Genomic DNA, 17908 nt, shown 5'->3' on the forward strand with positions numbered 1-17908 from the left:
GGGCAACCCCACCAGTGGTTCCTGTCCCGCCCCGGGTGGCTCGCCAGCCAATCAGGAAGCCTCGGGGCGGTCCTCCCGCCCACCCATGACGCACAGGGGCGTGGCGCCCCGTTGCAGCCAATGAGAAAAGAGGTTCGTCTCAGAGCCGCACGCGCCGGTGGAGAAGCGGGTGAAGCTGAGGTGCTTGCCTTCGCAAGATGGCGGCGGGCGGCCTCACTCGCGGTGCCGCCGCTGCTGCGGCTGGCACCTTTGTGAAGCCCATTTTCAGTCGGGACATGAACGAAGCCAAGCGGAGAGTGCGCGAGCTGTACCGCGCCTGGTATCGGGAGGTGCCGAACACGGGTGAGAGGCGGCGGCGCACGCGGGGCTCCAGGAGGCAGACGCCCAAGGTCGCGGCTGGATTTCCCACCGGCCGAGCTGAGGTCACCAGCTTGGGCACAGGCGACTCCGGGTGCCTCGGGGGGAGTGGCTCGCCCGAGCGTACGGTGAACCCGACCGGCCGTGCCCAGTAGGCGTCCTTTGGTCCCCTGTCCCCCGTGGTTCTCTTCCCGACGCCCTGGGAGGGAGGGCAGGGACTCTGTAGGTGGGGCACCGCGGGGCCCAGGCTAGCCTCTGGTGGACCCCGAAGTCAGCGCTGGCGTTCCAGAGTATGCTTACAGACGCCCATGAGGTTTTATCACCGAAGTGGCCGGGCCTCCAGCGCCCACACCTTCCACGGAAAAAGAAACGGAACCAGAGAAAGGGAGTGATTTTCCCAAGGTCATCCAGTCAGTCAGCCAGCCCCTTTCCCGCAGTCTTCGAAGCCCAGCTCCCTGGGTGCACCTGGGAGGGTGCTGCCCTGCCCCCTACCATCCCAGAACGCCTCCCGGTGCTCAAATGCCGGAGCACCAGTCGGCTGGTATTAGTAGGTAATCTCCCAGAGCAGAGAGCCCGAAACCTTGGAGTCCCCCACAGTCCTGCCCATCGGACTGGAAAGGTTAGGGAAATCCCATCGAAACTGAGCGGGGGAGTAGAGATGGCAGAGACCGTCTACACTGTTGATTTGATTGAGGGTGGGACCGTCTACACTGTGTTGATTTGATTGAGGGTGCTTTAACACGGGCCACTGCTGATAGAGGGACAGTGTCGATGATTGGAGCACGGAGCCCCCTCTGGCTGCGGCTTCCCCGCTTGTCCGAGAGGTGATGGGGAGCGCATGGACTTGGAGGGCCTCCAGGCCCTGCCCTTTCCAGCTATGTGATGGTGCTTAAGTTTCATCTGCAGAATGGGGTAATAGTGGGTTGTCGGAGAGTTCCTGTGTTACATAGGTTAATCTGTCTGAAGTGCTGAGAACAGGGCCTGGCACTCAGTGGAGCGTTGGCTGCTGCTATTGTTTGTAACTGTTACTTATGCCCTAGCTGGAGACCACGCAGATACCTAAGGACTGCTTCCGTTCTCAGAGTCCCTGGTTCTCAGGCTGACTCTTCGAGAGATTGCTGGTGACCAAAACTTAAATCCATCTGATTCTAAGAGAGAAATTTTGGGACTGTTCTTTCAGGGATTGTAATTCAAATGCCTTCAGGGAACAGGAGGATGAGTGTGTGTGTGTGTGTGTGTGACAACAGCAAATAGGGAGATGCCTTCAAATTCAGATGCTTAAAAACATGACATGAATACTTTGATGAGCATCCCAGACCTTTTGGGGCAGGAGGGAGACCCAGATTCAGGAGGGTAAAATTCAGTGGCTGAGTTGAAGCTAGAACCAGGTATCCTAACTCCCTCTGAACCACCCCTTCCCAGTGCCCTCTTCAAGTGCTCTTTGGGAAGGTATTCCCAGAGTCAGAAGGGTCTTGAGAGGAGGAAAGGAAGGCAGGGGGGTTACAGTTGCCTGGAGGGCAGGGAAGGAAAGGGCCAGGGAGGCTGGCCACCCTCCCTGTAGAGGGAAGACCAGTGATCCGTAGCTGCTCAGTTACTCAGGCCTCTTGGGACACTGGTGTGGTGCTGCCACCACCACTCCCGCGGAGGAACCAAAGCAAGGATCGGAAGTAGATGGTAGTTACTCACAGCACCCGATACTTACTGAAATGCCTGCAGACGACCCAGCAGCATCCTAAGTGCCTTACGTCGCCTTATTTTAAGGTGGGTTCTGATTGTTTCCCTGCTGCGCTAAATTTGTCTCCGGTCACCCCGTTAATAAGTAGAAGAGGCAGACTTCAGAACCTGCCTATGCAATTCTAGTACCTGGCTCTTAGCTTCCACTGTAGTTTTCCCCGAATTTCCCAGGACTTTGTTGGGCATGGGAGACAGAGCCAGAACTGCCTTTGAATATGAATTTTAAAGGAGACCTTCTGTAGAAACAGTTCATGCATTTCTGTTTCTTGTACTGCAGGGTCAGTACTAAATGCCTGGAGAGATACAGAAGTGAATGAAACACAAGCCCCTCCCTGTCTTCAAGGGTCTCACAGTCTGCTCAGCATATTATACAGAAACCCAGAGTGTACTAGAGCGATAGGGACAAAGTGCTGGAAATGTTCACAGCCAGCATGTGTATTGTGCTTGTTTACAATATGCTGTCCTTGAATTTTCACCAGACTTCTGAAAAGGAGACATGATCTTCTTTCCTGTTTCCAATGAGAAAACAAGCAGAGAAGTCTGTACCCCCAAGAGGGGTCTGGAGACCCTCCCTTGCTTATCTGACACCCGATCTCAGGCTCCTTTCCATTGAGCCACCTGCCTTCCCATTTAAGTACTGCCTGGTATGAATGCTGCCAAAATGAATTGGAGCAGACAACTGAGAACTGTACCAGTGGACTCTTTCCTAATCTTTCAGAGCCTCCCTGGTTCAAGAAATCCTTAATAACTTTGGGAAAGCACATAGACTGGAAAAGTCACAGGTATCCAGAAGAGACACTTCCTTATCTTCCTGTTGAGCCTCTCAGAATTTTTTCAGATTGAAATGTAAATATTCATGTTGCAAAGAAAAAACTAGGCACCTCCATGGCTGGTTTGAAAACCACTGACTTAAACCAAAAGACAAGCCAGCAAGCTATAGCTCGGTTATTTGTTTGCCTCCGTGCAGCCTTTCTCACTGGGGGAAGAGTGTGTTTGGGGAGGGGTTGGAATGGGAGGAGGGAGCCCAGGACAAAGCTGTGGATATTGTCTAGAGACAGTGACTCTTGAGCTGAGAGGATGGGCACTCCTGCCTATCACACAACACCCTGCTCATGCCCTTTTTGTCACCAGCAAATCCACTGAAGCCTGAATGTGCCAAGGGATGGGAATACAAGTGCCTAAAACTCCAGAGATGCAGGTCACTTGAGTCTGTGCCACCGTTTTAGGTGCTTATTTAACCAGGGCTTGCTGAGTGTTGTGACGTTGCATTCAGGGATGACATGCTGTCCCTTAAATCAGAACCTGAAGACCCAGGGAACTGGAGCTGCAGCTTAAACTTCTTCCCCCAAGTAACCTCACATGCCATCAGCTGCTTACTGAGTGGAAGCCGCCTCTTCTGCAGAACCCGTCTGCAGTGTCCCTCTGCCCCAGGTGGTGCAGTACCATTCCAACCCTGTTGTCTTCTTTTTTTGGATTATTCCCAATAAAGATAAAATATTTGAGATTATTTTATGCCAGGCACTACACAACAGCTCTGGAGTAGTAGGTATTATTGTCCTCATTTACTGATAAATGGGATCAGATCCAGTAAGTGGCAGGGCTAGGATTTGAACCCAGGTTGTTCAGCCTCCTGCCACTTCAGTGCCTTATTGTTTCCCCAGACAATAGGAAAGCATGAGAGAAAGTGCCATGCCCCACATTTCTTTACACCCTCAGGCACCTAACTTTGGGGTGGGCTATTTGGTGAATGGAATGAATGGGCAGCCTGTATGTATTCAGTGAATATTCATTGACTCAAGTTTTAACCATATGGTTTCTACCCTGAATCGTGTTTTCTCTCTAGTGCACTTATTCCAGCTAGACATCACTGTGAAACAGGGTCGGGATAAAGTCCGAGAAATGTTCATGAAGAATGCACATGTTACAGACCCCAGGGTGGTTGATCTGCTGGTCATTAAGGTAAATACCCCCCCCCCCCCCGACCCATGTTAAAGATCACCCAGGGCCTCTGACGCAGCTGTTAGGAAGCTACTTGGAACACCTGCTCCCCATATCAGAGTATCTGGGTTTGAGTCCAGGTCCACTCCCAGTTCCACTTCCTGTTAATGTGCACGCTGGGGGGCAGCAGGGATGACTCCAACTTGGATTCTGCCAGCCAGGTAGGCGTTCTGGATGGAGCTCCAGGCTCCCGCCTCTGGCCTGGCCCAGCCCCAGCTGTTGCAGGCATTTGGGAAATGAACAAGTGGGGAGGGGGTGCTCTCTGTCTGCCTCTCTTTCTCTCACTCCTAAATGAACACTAAAAAGCAATTACTGGTTCAGTAGCTGTTGCTTTTGGTTTCAAAAGAGTAGTTGAATTTGGAGATTATTAACTGGTTAAATAGATTAAAAGATTGTTCAAGAAAAAAAAAATGGGATTTCCATTTTACAACCAAGAAACCATATAAGGAGAAAAATTTGATCTCTACTTGAACCTTCTCCTTCGCCTTTGCCTGGGTGCAGGCAGGCAAGTTGTCTAAGTCCTATGTACATGGGGTCAAATCGTGGGCCTGATTCTCTCTTCTTGGCCAGTCACATTAGCATCAACAGAAGCATCAGCATGGACCAGTAAATAACATGGAAGAGAGAAATGTTGGGGCCAGTGCTGTGGCACAGTGGGTTAAGCCACCATCTGCAGTGCCAGCATCCCATATGGACACGGGTTCAAGTCCTATTGCTCCTCTTCCAATCCAGCTCCCTGCTAATGCAACTAGGAAAGCAGTGGAAGATGGTCCAAGTGCTTGGGCCCCTGCACCCACATGGGAGACCCAGAAGAAGCTCCTGAGTTCAGCCTGGCCCAGCCCTGGCCATTGTAGCCATTTGGGGAGTGAACCAGCAGATGAAAGATCTCTTCCTTCTCTTTGTAACTCTGCCTTTCAAATAAATATATCTTAAATACTTATATACTTTTTTTTCATATTTATCAGAATTTTCAACTCTTAGCAACCTTTTTTTTTTTTTTAAATGTTTATCTTATTTGGGGCCGGTGCTGTGGCACAGCAGGTTAAAGCCCCAGCGTGGAGCGCCGGCATCCTTTATGGGTGCCAGTTTGAATCCTGGCTGTTCCAATCCAGCTCCCTGCTAATGTGCCTGGGAAACCAACAGAGGATAATCCAAATCCTTGGGCCCTTCCACCCACATGAGAGACCTGGAAGAAGCTCCTGATCCTGGTTTTGGATCAGCTTAGCTCCGGCCATTATAGCCATTTGGGGAATGAACCAGTGGATGCAAGACCTCTGTCTACCTCTCTTTCTAAGTCTGTCATGTAAATAAAATAAATCTTAAAAAAATTATTTTATTTGAAAGGCAGAGTTACACGGGGGGGGGGGGGGGGGTGGAGACAGAGAGATATCTTCCATTCATTGGCTCATTTCTCAGATGGCTGCAATGGCTAGAGCTGGGCCATTCTGAAGCCAGGAGCCAGGAGCTTCATCTGGGTCTCCCATATGGGTGTGGAGGCCAAGCACTTGGGCCATCTCCCATTACTTTCCTAGTTGCATTAGCAGGGAGCTGGATCAGAAATGGAGCAGCTGGGACTTGAACCAGAACCCTTGTGAGATGCTGGTGTCGCAGGCAGCAGCTTTACCTGCTATACCACAGCACCAGCCCCAAATAATACATATGAAAAAAAGTTAAACAGGAACATAAGCCATCAGTTCTGCAGATATAAGACTTGGAAACCTGAATGTCTCTCCTCTTGGGACAAGTAAACCGCAGAGCTAAAGAATATTCGAAGGGCTGGTACTGCGGCGTAGTGGGTAAAGCCACTGCTTACAGTGCTGGCATCCCATATTGGCACCTATTTGTGTCCCAGCTGCTCCTCTTCCAATTCAGCTCCCTGGTAATGTGCCTGGGAAAGCGGTGGAAGATGGCCCAAGTCCTTGGGTCCCTGTACCCACGTGGGATACCCGGAAGAAACTTTGAATCGGCCCATGTCCAGCCATTGAAACCATTTGGGTTGTAAACCAATGGATGGAAGACTTCTCTCTCTCTGCCTCTGCTTCTCTGTAACTCTGCCTTTCAAATAAATGTTTTTTTTTTTAAATAATATTTGAAAGGCCTCAGAGATCATCCAGCCCCTCATTTTTCCAGGCATAGAAATTGCTTTCTAGAAAGAGTAGTTACTTGCCCAGGCTCACGCAGCATAGAAGAGAATCCTGGCCTTCAGTGTTGTATTCCTTCAACGTCACCACCTCTCCCCTCATCTGTGCAGGGAAAGATGGAACTGGAAGAAACAATCAAAGTGTGGAAGCAGCGGACACATGTTATGCGGGTCTTCCATGAGACAGAAACACCAAGGCCAAAGGATTTCTTGTCCAAGTTCTATGTTGGCCATGACCCATGAAGTCACTCAGTGGAAAGGTGAATGTTGCGATGTAATTATTTTAAATAAACTCATTATACAACAGTCCCTGTGTGGTAATTCCATTGATGAACTGATTTTTCTGTCTCACTTTGTGCTCAAACAAGTGGAGTCTTGGTATACACACCACCTGTCTTTTCTTGAAGTGCAGAATTTGCTGTAAATTAGATAGAATTCTTTCTCAGACCCTTGTATGTCAGTAAGCAAGGGATGGGGCCATCTGTTCAGAAATGTCACACAGGATATGAGGCCAGATGACTTTGTCAATTCAGTTCTGCTTCGGAAGTCTTCACGATTGGACACCTTGGTGTCAAGGCACCACAGGTATCCAGCTCTTTATCCAAAATTAGGCAGCTCTTGCTGTCGGGGATCAGAGCAGCACTAATGGACTCAGAAACAGAGTTGACAAAATGGACTGTTTGTCCCTGGGTTCTCAAGGAAAAGGATGCTCAGAGGTCTCGGCCCCCTACTTCGAACAAGCACTCGTTCTTTAAATTCCTGCTCACTAGGCACGCTGCTAAGGACACAGCTACTCATTACACGGAGCAGAAACAGTCCTGCTGTTGTCAACTCTGGTGTAGCCCTAAGTGAAAGGAGAAATGCCAGCCCAGGTTGAACAACTGATCTCTGCGATGTTGCACGGGCCTTCTCCATTCCTTCCCTGCACAGCCCAGTCACTGAGGGAGAATTCCACAGAGCAGTTGCCAGACATGGCAGGGGAAAGGCAGTGTTGAGCTCACCTGGTTATTTACACCTTCACTGGGCATTCACCAAAGGCCTCACACTGGGGGCCCAAAAGTGAAGAAAACATGTTCCCTGCCATCAACAGGCTCATCGAGTCACCCTGTGAATCCCCACCCTTTTTTTTGTCTTCAAGGATCCCAATGTTGTCTTTTCACTTAGGGAACCTGCGTTTCAAAAGAATCATTCTAATAATGGTCTTAGGTAGTTGTAAACTAACAAAATTCCTTATGATTGGCATATGATAGCTAGCCAGTATTACTGTGGCTTTAGACTGTACAGCTTTATTATGGGAAAAGAGTTTGTGTTGGGCTTTTATGAAAAATGAAAATAGGTCTCAAACCTCCATAATTAGCTTTGTGGGTCCATAGAGACCTGTATATCCTGGGTTGTAGACCAAAGGCCTCTCTGTTTCTCAGAAAAGGGACACCATGGGGCTGGCACTGTGGCACAGCGGGTTAAGCCATGGCCTGCAGTGCCGGCGTCCCATTTGGGCACTGGTTCACGTCCCAGCTGCTCCACTTCTGATCCAGCTCCTTGCTAATGCGCCTGGGAAAGCAGTAGAAGATGGCCCAAGTCCCTGGGCCCCTGCACCCACATGGGACACCAGATAAGGCTCCTGGCTTTAGCCTAGCCTAGCCTTGTTCATTGCAGCCATTTGGGAAGTAAACCAGTGGATGCAAGATCTCTCCCTTTCTCTCTTTCCTCCTCTCTAACTCTTTCAAATAAATAAATATTAAAGGGTGGGGGGGACACCAGGGGCCAAGGTTGTGGCATAGCAGATGAAGTCGCTTGTGATGCCATCAGTCATGTGAGTACTGGTTCCTGTCCCAGCTGCTCCACTGTGATTCAGTTCCCTGCTAACAGCCTGGGAAAGCCACAGAAAATAGCCCATGTAGTTGGGCCCCTGCACCTACATGGGAGACCAAGAAGAAGCTCCTGGCTGTTGGGGCTGTTTGAGGGAGATACAGGATCCATCTCTCCCTCTGTGTGTGTCTCTTTTCCTCCCTCTCTGTCTCTGTAACTCTGCTTTTCAAATCTTTTTTCAAAAGACAACAGAGACAGGAAACTATAGAAAGTGTTCGTGTTGAAACTTCAGCCATCGCTCAGTCATCCTAAGCTGTGGCTTACAATGTTTATTCATATTTGCTTCTCCGGGGCTCAGTGAACAGCGCACCTCAGGGAACCTCCCAGAGTCTGGGCTGTGGGCTGTGGGCACAGACCATGCCGGGGCTTCCCTGACAGCGTCACCATTTCTTCAGCTGCTGCTTTCTGCCTTCTGTCTGCTCCCGTGCCCTGTAAGAAAGGGAAGCAGCAGTGAACTGGGCAAGAGAGAGGCAGAGAACTCCACAGGGTGGTCCTACCCAACACACAGGGGAAAGGCAGTGTTACTTCCACCTTCACTGGGCATTCACCAGAGGCCTGACGCTGGGGGCCCAAAAGTGAAGAGAACATGTTCCCTGCCATCAACAGGCTCATAGTCGAGTACAGTTTAGGGGTGTCTAAGCACATACTACTGAGTGTTATGCCTGTCACTCCGAGGAAGGGGCAGTCACTTTGCAATGGATGAAGGACAAAGAGCAGGGGGGGCATCTAGCTGAGCAGTCAAGACACTGGGTTGGGGCACCCACCTCCACGTCGGAGTGCCTGCGGTCAAGTGCTAGCACTGCTGCTGATCTGCGTCCTGCCGATGCACGCCCGAGGCGGCAGTGATGGCTCAAGTAGTCAGGTCCCATGTGGGAGACCCACATGGAGCTCCTGGCTCCTGGCTTTGGCCTAGCTCGGCCCTGGGCTGTTCAGGACATTTGGGGAATGAGCCAAAGATGGGCGCTCGCTCTCTGCCTGCATAAAGAACAGTGGGGAAGTTTCCATGTGGGACGAATAAGGAGCCGGTGCTTGGGGGTGGGAGGAGTATGCATAATTCAAGAAATGGTGACTGCTGGGGATATGGCTGTGCTTGGAAATTTGGAAGAGACTGGGATAAGCTGTGTGACCAGATCACGGCAAGCCTTGCCTACCAGGCTGAGGAGTTCGGGTGGTCCTTCTCTATAGCAGCAATGCCGCCATGTCAGGCACAGGAAGTCAACGCAGGAGAGCTGAACATTGTGGCACAGTGGGTAAATCCACTGCCCGTGACACCAGCATCCCATGTGGGTACCCGTCTGAGTCCTGGCTGCTCCACTTCCCATCCAGCTCCCCACTAATGTGCCTGAGAAAGCAGCGGAGGACGGTCCAAGTCCTTGGGCCCTGAACCCACGTGGGAGACCCAAAAGAAGCTTCAGACAGGCCCAGCTCTGGCCGTTGTGAACATCTGGGGAGTGAGCAGTGGATGGAAGACCTCTCTTGCTCTGTCTTTTCCTCTCTCTCATAAATAAATAAATAAAATATATAAATAAACGGAAATAAGTGTTTTTTAAAAAAAGTTGAATGGGAAGAGGGTGGACTCCTGGAGGGTTTGTGAGTAGTATATAAGCCAAGTGGTAGTGAGATGTTGGTAACTGGAGCTGACAGTGATTATGACATACAGTTTTTAGATTTTTATTATTAAATATTTATAAATTATTTGAAAGAGTTACTGAGAAGCAGAGAGAGAGAGAGAGAGTGCGCTTCCATCTGCTGATTCACTTCCCAAATAGCCACAACGGCTGGAGTTGGATGGACTGGAAGCCGGGAGCTTCTTCCAGGTCTCCCATGCGGGTGCAAAGGCCCAAGCATTTGGCCCATCCACTGCTTTCCCAGGCGCATCAGCAAGGAGCTGGATTGGAAGTGGAGCAACTGGGACTCAAACCTTCACCCATATGGGATGCCGGCACTGCAAGTGGTGGCTTTACCTGCTACACCACAGCTCTGGCTCCATGTTTCTAGATGTCAGTATGGAACTGTCGAAATTAAGCTGCTGCTGGCAGGTATATAAGGCACATTGTCAAGAAAATGTGGGGAGGGGGCCGCATTGTGTTGCAGCGAGTTAAGCTGTTAGGCCGGCATCCCATGAGCACCAATTTGAGTCCTGGCCCAGCTCCAGCTGTTGCAGCCATTTAGGGAATGACCTAGCAGATGGAAGCACACACACTTGCTCTTGGTCTCTCTCTGTCTCTCCCTCTTTCTCTGAAACTCTTTCATATAAATAAAATAAATCTTCAAAAAAAAAAAAAAAGTGTGGTTGATTGAATGAGGGTACATCAGAGATCCCAGTGAATCTGCAAGTCAGTCTCACTCATCCGACACAGGGACATGGCCACTATTACTACACTATTGGCCACCGAGTGAGTCAATTTGTTAAAGCTCCTGCCCGGAGTGCCCAAATGCTGCCAGCCAAGCTGGACTGCACTGCTCAAGTCAGATGCTCTTCCCCACTTCCTGCTCCCGGCCCCCGAATTTTTTTTTTTTTTTTTTTTTTTTTGACAGGCAGAGTGGATAGTGAGAGAGAGAGACAGAGAGAAAGGTCTTCCTTTTTGCCGTTGGTTCACCCTCCAATGGCCGCTGCGGCCGGCGCATCTCGCTGATCCGAAGCCAGGAGCCAGGTGCTTCTCCTGGTCTCCCATGGGGTGCAGGGCCCAAGTACTTGGGTCATCCTCCACTGCACTCCCGGGCCATAGCAGAGAGCTGGCCTGGAAGAGGGGCAACCGGGATAGAATCCGGCGCCCCAACCGGAACTAGAACCCGGGGTGCCGGTGCTGCAGGCAGAGGATTAGCCTGTTGAGCCACGGCGCCGGGAAGTCTTACCTATTAGTCGTCATCATCGTCATCCTCTGGGACAAAAATGTCGTGCTCCTCGAGCAGAGCCGCGAAGTTCTTGCTGATGAGCGTCCCGACGTAGAGGAAGGGGATCACGATGGAGAACACGCGGAGCAGGCCGAAGGACATCTGCAGAGGGTCAGAGCGGCGGCTGAGAGCACCAGAGCCAGGCTGGCAGAACCAAACAAGGCTCGGCCTCCCGTGGTCCCAGACCCATCACAAGCAACTTGATGCTAAAGCCCTTGGGAAAGTGCAAAGTAAGAAAAATAACTGGAAGGGGAGATACCGTGATGGTTAACGGCCATCGAAACGGATACCGGAAAGAAAAGTGCAAGGCAGTCCAGACGTACAAGAATTAGGACACCACCTGCATCCCAGGCCCGCAGGTGAGAAAGTTCTAGACTACCTACAGTCAGCTCCACACAACTGATCAAGTAACAGGTTGTCTGATACCTGAGATCGATGTCACAGGGCACTGTGGCACAGCAGGTTAAGCCACTGCCTGCAGTGTTGGCATCCCATGTGGACACCGGTTCAAGTCCCTGCTGCCTCACTTCCGATCCAGCTCCCTGCTACTGTGCAGAAGATGACCCAAGTCCTTGGGCCCCTGCACCCACATGGGAGACTCCTTGTTCCTGGCTACTGCCTGGCCCAGCTCCAGCTGTTGTGGCCATTTGAGGAACGAAACAGCAGATAGACGATCTCTCTCTAACTCTGCCTTTCAAATAAAATCTTTTTTTTTTTTTAAGATTTATTTATTTTCTTATTTTTTAAAAAATTTATTTATTCAAAAGTCAGAGTTACACAGAGAGAGGAGAAGCAGAGAGAGAGAGAGAGAGAGGTCTTCCATCCGCTGGTTCACTCCCAAGATGGCCACAATGGCCGGAGCTGCCCCAATCCGAAGCCAGGAGCCAGGAGCTTCCTCCGGGTCTCCCACGTGGGTGCAGGGGCCCAAAGACTTGGGCCATCTTCTACTGCTCTCCCAGGCCACAGCAGAGAGCTGGATCAGAAGAGGAGCAGCTGGGACTAGAACCGGCACCCATATGGGATGCCAGTGCTTCAGGCCAGGGCATTAACCTGATGAGCCACAGCGCCGGCCTCTAAAATCTTTTTAAAAAATTGATTGTATCACATCAAATTTTTAGGAACAGGGGTGTCTGAAAAGTAGGCCTATCTTCGCAGGCCTCTTTAGACCGGCTGGGGTGTGTCAGTGCAGTCTCAACATTTTGTCTCATATTTCCTGGAACTCAAAAAACAACAACAACAAAAAAAAAAACTCTCTTGAGCTGTGCCTTTTTACAAGGCAGCTCTTTCCCAGCACGGACCCTGCACCTTCCCGCTCTTTGCTGTGAAACCACTTTGCAGTCGATTGTGTGAGTTAGCATAGGCCAGGCTGGCTTTAAAAGGATTTGTTGGGCCCAGGTTGTGGTTGTAGCCAACATGCTACCTGCAGTGCCAGCATCCACTTTCAATCCAGCTCCCTGCTAATGCGCCTGGGAAAGCAGTGGAAGATGGCCCACATGGGAGATCCAAATGGGAGTTCTGGGCTCCTGGTTTAGGCCAGGACCGATCCGGTCGGCTGAGGTCATCTGGGGAGTGAACCAGCAAATGGAAGATCGATCCAGCTACTGTTTCTCTGTCAACGCTCCCCTTAAAAAAAAAAAAACTCTTAAAAATGTGTTTAACTTCTACACCGGGCAGCAAACTGTAAACTTGTACGTCTGCTACACGGACTGAGTCATGTTAGCACTGGGGAGCTGGCGAGGGGTGTGCCAGCAAGGAACCTGCAGGCTGGCACCTGAGCCAGCCGCTCGCCTCGACGCTGTCGCTCTGGCTTCTGACTCTTTTGTGAATAAGTGATTGTAATAATTCCCTACACCTCTCCAGACTGGAAATCACGTGAGTTAAACACTAGGTCAAACTCATAAAAAAGTGAGGTGTGCCTGACGTGCCTTCAAAGTCCAATTCCTTATTTCGGCCCATCGACTACGAGGCGGACGGTAAAGGTTGCACAAAGCCGAGACTGGCGCCGCACCCCTCGCGATAAAGCTAATGCAACTTGCGGCCCCCGCACCCGGCTCAAACCTACCATTTCTCCCACTTGTCAAAATTAGCAACCCATTGGCATAAACATTTGTCCTCGGCCCGCCTTCCCGTCTAAGGCGATCGTGTGATTGGCCTCTGCTCCCGTCCATCAGCGTCGACCCAAAGGCACTCCCCACAGTGATTGGCCGCGGCCCCTTCGCCCCGCCTCCAGGCAGACACTCACTTTCACCGGCTTAGGCAAAATGGCGCCGCTGCGGGTAACGATGACTGACCTCGAAGGTACCAGGCTCCGACCAGGGCCGCCCTGCATGGCAAAGGCATCGGCGCCTTTCCTCAAACTCAGTACGCTCCGGAGAGCCCCAGACCCGAGCGGGGCCAAGGCCAGCCGGCGAGCCGCCGCAGACGCCATGCCCCAGAGCCGCCGCCCGGCGCGGAGCCGCCTTCAGGCAGGACGCGGCCGCAGGCCTCGCGAAGCCTGGGCGCCGCACGGGAAGCCCTGCCCTCACGCTTGCGCAGTGCCCCAGTTCCTGCTGCGGTCGGAGTGACGTCACGAGGCCACCGCCCGGCGTGGTGACGTCACGAGGCGGCCGCCCTCCCCCGGCCCTGGTGGGCGGGCCCGGCAGGCGCAGGGGTGCGCATGGAGCCCCCGTGTCCTTGTTCCCGCACCCGGGACCCACCGGGCCTGGCACAACAGGCGGCTGTTGGGATAAACTTCCGGACCCGAAATGAGTACCAATGGAGAAAACTTTACTGAAATGTTTTGATCGTATAAAAACACTGTAACAGTACAGAAACAGCAAAGGCCTGTGGTATCGAGTATAGAACAGGTGCAGTGGGCAGTGGGGCTGCAGTACAGGGCTGGGAACAAGCCTGGTGGAGGCTGCGCCCCATGAAACCCGGCCCCGGACCTGGGTCACTTCCCTCGTCATCTGTAAAAGCAGTGACTGCAATAACCGAAAATAATGATAATAATAACACTGCATAGCGTTGGCATCTTATAAAAGCCACGGTAACAATAAGAAAGGTAGCCAAGACCTGGATCAGCTAAGTGTAACGGGGCTGCGGGGCTCCCGTTCAGGGCTGGGTCAGCCGACAAGGCTCTGCATCGCCCCGCCAGCCGCTGCCGGCCTGCACACTCCTCGGCCCAGCAACAGAAAAGTCTTGGCTCCAGGCTGCCGGGGGTGGCAGGTCCACCCTGGGCGACAGGCAGGACTCGGAGACTTTCCAGGTGGTGTCAGGAGCAGCTTAGAGAGCAAGCGCACCTCTGTGGGAGCCCAGCCAGACAGAAGAATTTATCACCGGGTGCTGAGAATCCCGCATCCAAGCTCCTAGAGTGCCCGGCACCAAGAAGTGAAGTAAGAAACCGGGGCTCCCCAGGGAGCCACGCTGTCTCCACCTCTGCTTTAACTTCCCCCTTGGCGGCTCGGAAAGCTGGCTGCTAAGGACAGAGTGCAGGCAGCCCACCCCGAGGCACCGTCCACAGGGCCGCCACCCAGAGGCTGCCCCCCGCCCACACACACTGCCTGAGCAGAACCCAGAACTGTCCTGGGTTCCGTGTCCAGTCTTCCCACTCCTCTCAGGAAGAGCTGGACCCCAGAAACCCCTAAGACACAAGAAATCCGTTTCCTTGACAATGCCAAGCCCTCGAGCCAGTATGGCAGCCCGCCTCTGGTAGGGCAGTGCACACCAGCCCCGGCGTGGCAGGACTTGTGGCTCCAGATTGTGGCGTGTCAGTCAAAGGCAGGGCAGCCTGTGGCCGTGGAACATTCCTCACGTCCCTCGTTTCATCAGCAGCCGCCTCTCAGCTCTCTCCCTGGGTCTCAGGAGACAGAGGCAGAAGTCAACGATTCTTGGGTCCTCTCCAGGCCCAAGGCAGCAGGTGGAACGGGCAGAAGGCCTCGAAGGTGGGAGAAAGAGGAGTGTCCCCCGGAGCAAGATTGGGAATGAGCAAACATTGAACTCCTGAAGAAGCGCAGGCCCGGCGTCCTGACCCGCAGGCCCAGGGCTGAGCTCCCAGGGCCCCGACTCAGGGCCTGTCTTGCTCCTCGTGGTCCGGTCGGCTCCTGCGGGCCAGCCGCTGCCACCCCCGCCGCAGCTCTGTGATCTCCTGGCCATACCAGTCATGCAGGGTCGAGAAGCAGGAGGTCTCAGGGGAGACAGGGCTCTGCCCTCTGCCCAGGAGGAGGCTGGCAGAGCAGCCCTGCGGCTCCCACTCAGCCAAGCCCCACCCTCCCGGCCTGCTGCCCCCTTCTTCCACGGAGCCCCTGGGGCTGCAGTCCCTGGAGAGGACGTGGCCATTCTGTAGGCCTGGAGACCCGTGGTCGGGGGCCTGGGGCTTGCCACGGCTGGCCGCAGCTCTCTGGGATGGGCAGCGATGCAGGGCCAGGCTCTGGCGGGCAGCCTGCAGCTGGCTCTCCAGCTCACGCACCACCAGGCGCATGTAGCCAAAGCTGGCCCGGGACAGCGCCTTCACCCAGGCCTCCTGGGCCGCCGGCCCATCTGCCGCCAGCACGTGTGGCCGCACTCCCGGGGCATTGAAGCGGATGGCAAAGGCAAACTCCTCCGGCACAGGCGCCTCGGCCAGCTCCACGGTGCAGCCCTCCAGCACCACCAGGCTCAGCGGTGCCCGGCCCTCCCGGCTCTCGAAGGAGAACAACAGGTTGCCCTTGAGGACAAACCAGCATCTTCGGCCCGTGCCACTGGGGGTGGGGGGCGCCCCTGGGCCCCCCCAGGTGCGCAGGAATCCCGTTTGGTCGGCAGGAGTGTCGCTCAGAGCGTAGTGGGCCACGCTCCTCTCATTCAGCTTCATGGCTCCCACGAGAACTGCGAGCAAGACAGGTGGCAGGGAGTTAGAGAGCGAAGTGGCGCTGGCGCCCCCGTGGGGAAGAGCCCTGCGGGCCCTGCTCGCGGGCTGTGTCCTCCGGGCGATGGGCTCGCCTTTCCTGCCCTTCCTCGCAAAGGGACCAGGAGGATCGTGCCAGTAGCTGGGCATCAGAGGACTCACAGGGACGGAGCCTGCCGCTGGACGCACGGCAGGGCCTGGCCGGGCCTTTATAAATCCAAAGCAGCGGGTCCCAGCTGGGCGAAAGCAGACTGCAAACCGCAGAAACCCCTGTGCTCCAACCTGGCCCTGTCCTGGGGCCTCTCAGCTCCAGGGGCCCCACGAGCCTCCAGGGCCTCTGCTGGCTGTCCTTTGGGTGGGGTGCGATTGTTCTTTAAGAATTTGCAGCTTTCAGACTGGAAGAGGCGGGGCAAGGCAGGCACCGCACCCCCACCCCCACCCAGTGAGGGCTCTGTAACCAAGGGTGAGGCACAGGGGATGGCTGGGAAGGACCAACACAGGGGCCCCGCGCCCGGGACAGTGGAAGACCTGCCCAGGATCACAGCCGCACCCCCTCATTGCCTCACTCCTTCCAGGGGTGTCCTGGCCAGGACCCACTTGGCAGCAGAGCTCAGGGCAGGAGGGCGCGGGCCTCTTGTCAGCTCAGTCCCTGGGCCATGTGGTGCCCAGGGAGACCGGAAAACAATTCTCCCAGAGGACAGAAACTCCTACTCCATCGCTGAGGCCCCGTGGAATCTCCTCTAGGAAGCCCTCCCGGATCCCCGATAATGCCCCTACCCTTTCTCCCAGACCAAGCAGCTTTGAGCCATTGTCTTGACCTTCACCCCTCAGACCTCAGCTCCCTGCCCCGGAGGTTAGATCAGAGTTAGATGCCATCACAGCTTTATCTGTGAACTTTAAGGGGCCCAAGGCCTGACCACCAAGGAGGCTGATCCAAGGTCACCTGACCTCACTTGGTCTCCTGTGTCCCACAGTGATCTCTTCGGTGTCTGCAGTGCCGCTGCAAGCCCCAGAAGCTCTAGGGAGGACCTGGCTGGGGTGGGGGTGGGGTGGGGGCGGGGCGTGTCGCCCCCCCAGTATCCAGCATGGAAACCCTCAGGAAGCATTGGTTGAATCCCGGGGACTACAGCCCTGGAAGAAACCGAGTCCGCCTCCCTCCTGGCACCCACGTTCTAGCGGGGGAAGTGGGGGACAGTCTGTAAGCCGACAGAAGCAGTGAACCAACCAATGCCTGCATTGACCAAGCAGCGCCGGTGACAAGGACGACGCAGGGAGCAGGGCCCGGGTGGGGGAGGGGCCGTCCAGTCGGGGCGGCCCGGGAAGCGCGAGGAGGAGGAGGAGGAGGAGGAGGGTGCAGAACCCGGCCGAGGACTCCTCCACGCGCGTCCCCAGCCAGGCCCCGGAGCTGTCCCCGCTGCCCGCAACCGGCCTGGGGACGGGCGCCGCTGCCCGCACCGCCACGGCTGCGGGCCGGGACAGCTCCCCGGCCTCCCGCCCGCGCGCCGCGCCTTCCCGGATTCTTTTGTCGGAGGAGCAGCGCCCTGGGGACGTGGGACCGCCCAGCCCGAGGTCGCCGCGCGGGACCTCAGTCCCGGCCGTTGCCTTGAGACTGGGGTCGCCGCGGCCGGGTTCTTCCTGGCTCCCGCCGCAGACCCCGGGTGCGGGCTACCGCCTCGGTTTCCCCGCCGGCGCAGCGGGCGGTTCCCGCCACGTCCCCGCGGCCACGGCTCCCCCGCAGCCCGCCGGGCCCGCTCTCACCTCCCGCCGCCGAGCGCGCCGAAGCCCGGGGGCTCAACCGGCCGGGTGGGCCGCGGCCGCGCGCCCCGGGGCGATCCGGCTGGGGACCCCGCGCCTCCGCCCGGGCCGCGAACGTGGCCGCGGGAACGGAGACCCCGCCCGCGCAGCTCGGGTTACCGCCCCCGCCCCTCCCTGCGCGGTCCTCACCAGGCCTCCGAATCCGCGAAGCCGCTTCGGGGTCCACGCCAGAGGGAAACTGAGGCCCGAGAGGGCGGGGACCTGCCGGAGTCACAGAGCGGGTCCGCGGAGCGGCGGCC

The 17908-nt window shown here is 54.9% G+C and overlaps 3 protein-coding genes across 4 annotated transcripts; 1 reads left to right on the forward strand and 2 right to left on the reverse strand.

Annotated features, from left to right (window-relative positions):
- The first annotated feature begins 143 nt into the window (after window positions 1-143).
- Window positions 144-6535, forward strand: NDUFA6 (NADH:ubiquinone oxidoreductase subunit A6). The gene is made up of 3 exons (XM_062202762.1): window positions 144-342; window positions 3935-4050; window positions 6341-6535. Exons 1-3 carry the CDS (start codon window positions 198-200, stop codon window positions 6470-6472), a joined length of 393 nt encoding a protein of 130 aa, XP_062058746.1. The 5' UTR covers window positions 144-197; the 3' UTR covers window positions 6473-6535.
- A 1777-nt stretch (window positions 6536-8312) lies between these two features.
- On the reverse strand, window positions 8313-13511 carry SMDT1 (single-pass membrane protein with aspartate rich tail 1). Of its 2 annotated transcripts, none has more exons than XM_062202764.1 (3): window positions 13285-13511; window positions 10955-11117; window positions 8313-8527 (listed from the first exon to the last, which is right to left on the reverse strand). In XM_062202764.1, exons 1-2 carry the CDS (start codon window positions 13419-13421, stop codon window positions 10958-10960), a joined length of 297 nt encoding a protein of 98 aa, XP_062058748.1. In that variant the 5' UTR covers window positions 13422-13511; the 3' UTR covers window positions 8313-8527; window positions 10955-10957. The 2 variants fall into 2 exon arrangements, with proteins under 2 accessions (XP_062058748.1, XP_062058747.1); XM_062202763.1 differs by having other exon boundaries at window positions 10955-11095; window positions 13236-13502.
- Window positions 13512-13747: 236 nt separating this feature from the next.
- PHETA2 (PH domain containing endocytic trafficking adaptor 2) lies at window positions 13748-17681 on the reverse strand. The gene is made up of 2 exons (XM_062201933.1): window positions 17613-17681; window positions 13748-15835 (listed from the first exon to the last, which is right to left on the reverse strand). The coding sequence occupies exon 2, from the start codon at window positions 15819-15821 to the stop codon at window positions 15039-15041; it is 783 nt and encodes a 260-aa protein (XP_062057917.1). The 5' UTR covers window positions 15822-15835; window positions 17613-17681; the 3' UTR covers window positions 13748-15038.
- Between the last annotated feature and the right edge of the window lie 227 nt (window positions 17682-17908).

The sequence above is a fragment of the Lepus europaeus genome, chromosome 10, assembly GCF_033115175.1.
Source record: "Lepus europaeus isolate LE1 chromosome 10, mLepTim1.pri, whole genome shotgun sequence".
Lineage (NCBI taxonomy): Eukaryota > Metazoa > Chordata > Mammalia > Lagomorpha > Leporidae > Lepus > Lepus europaeus.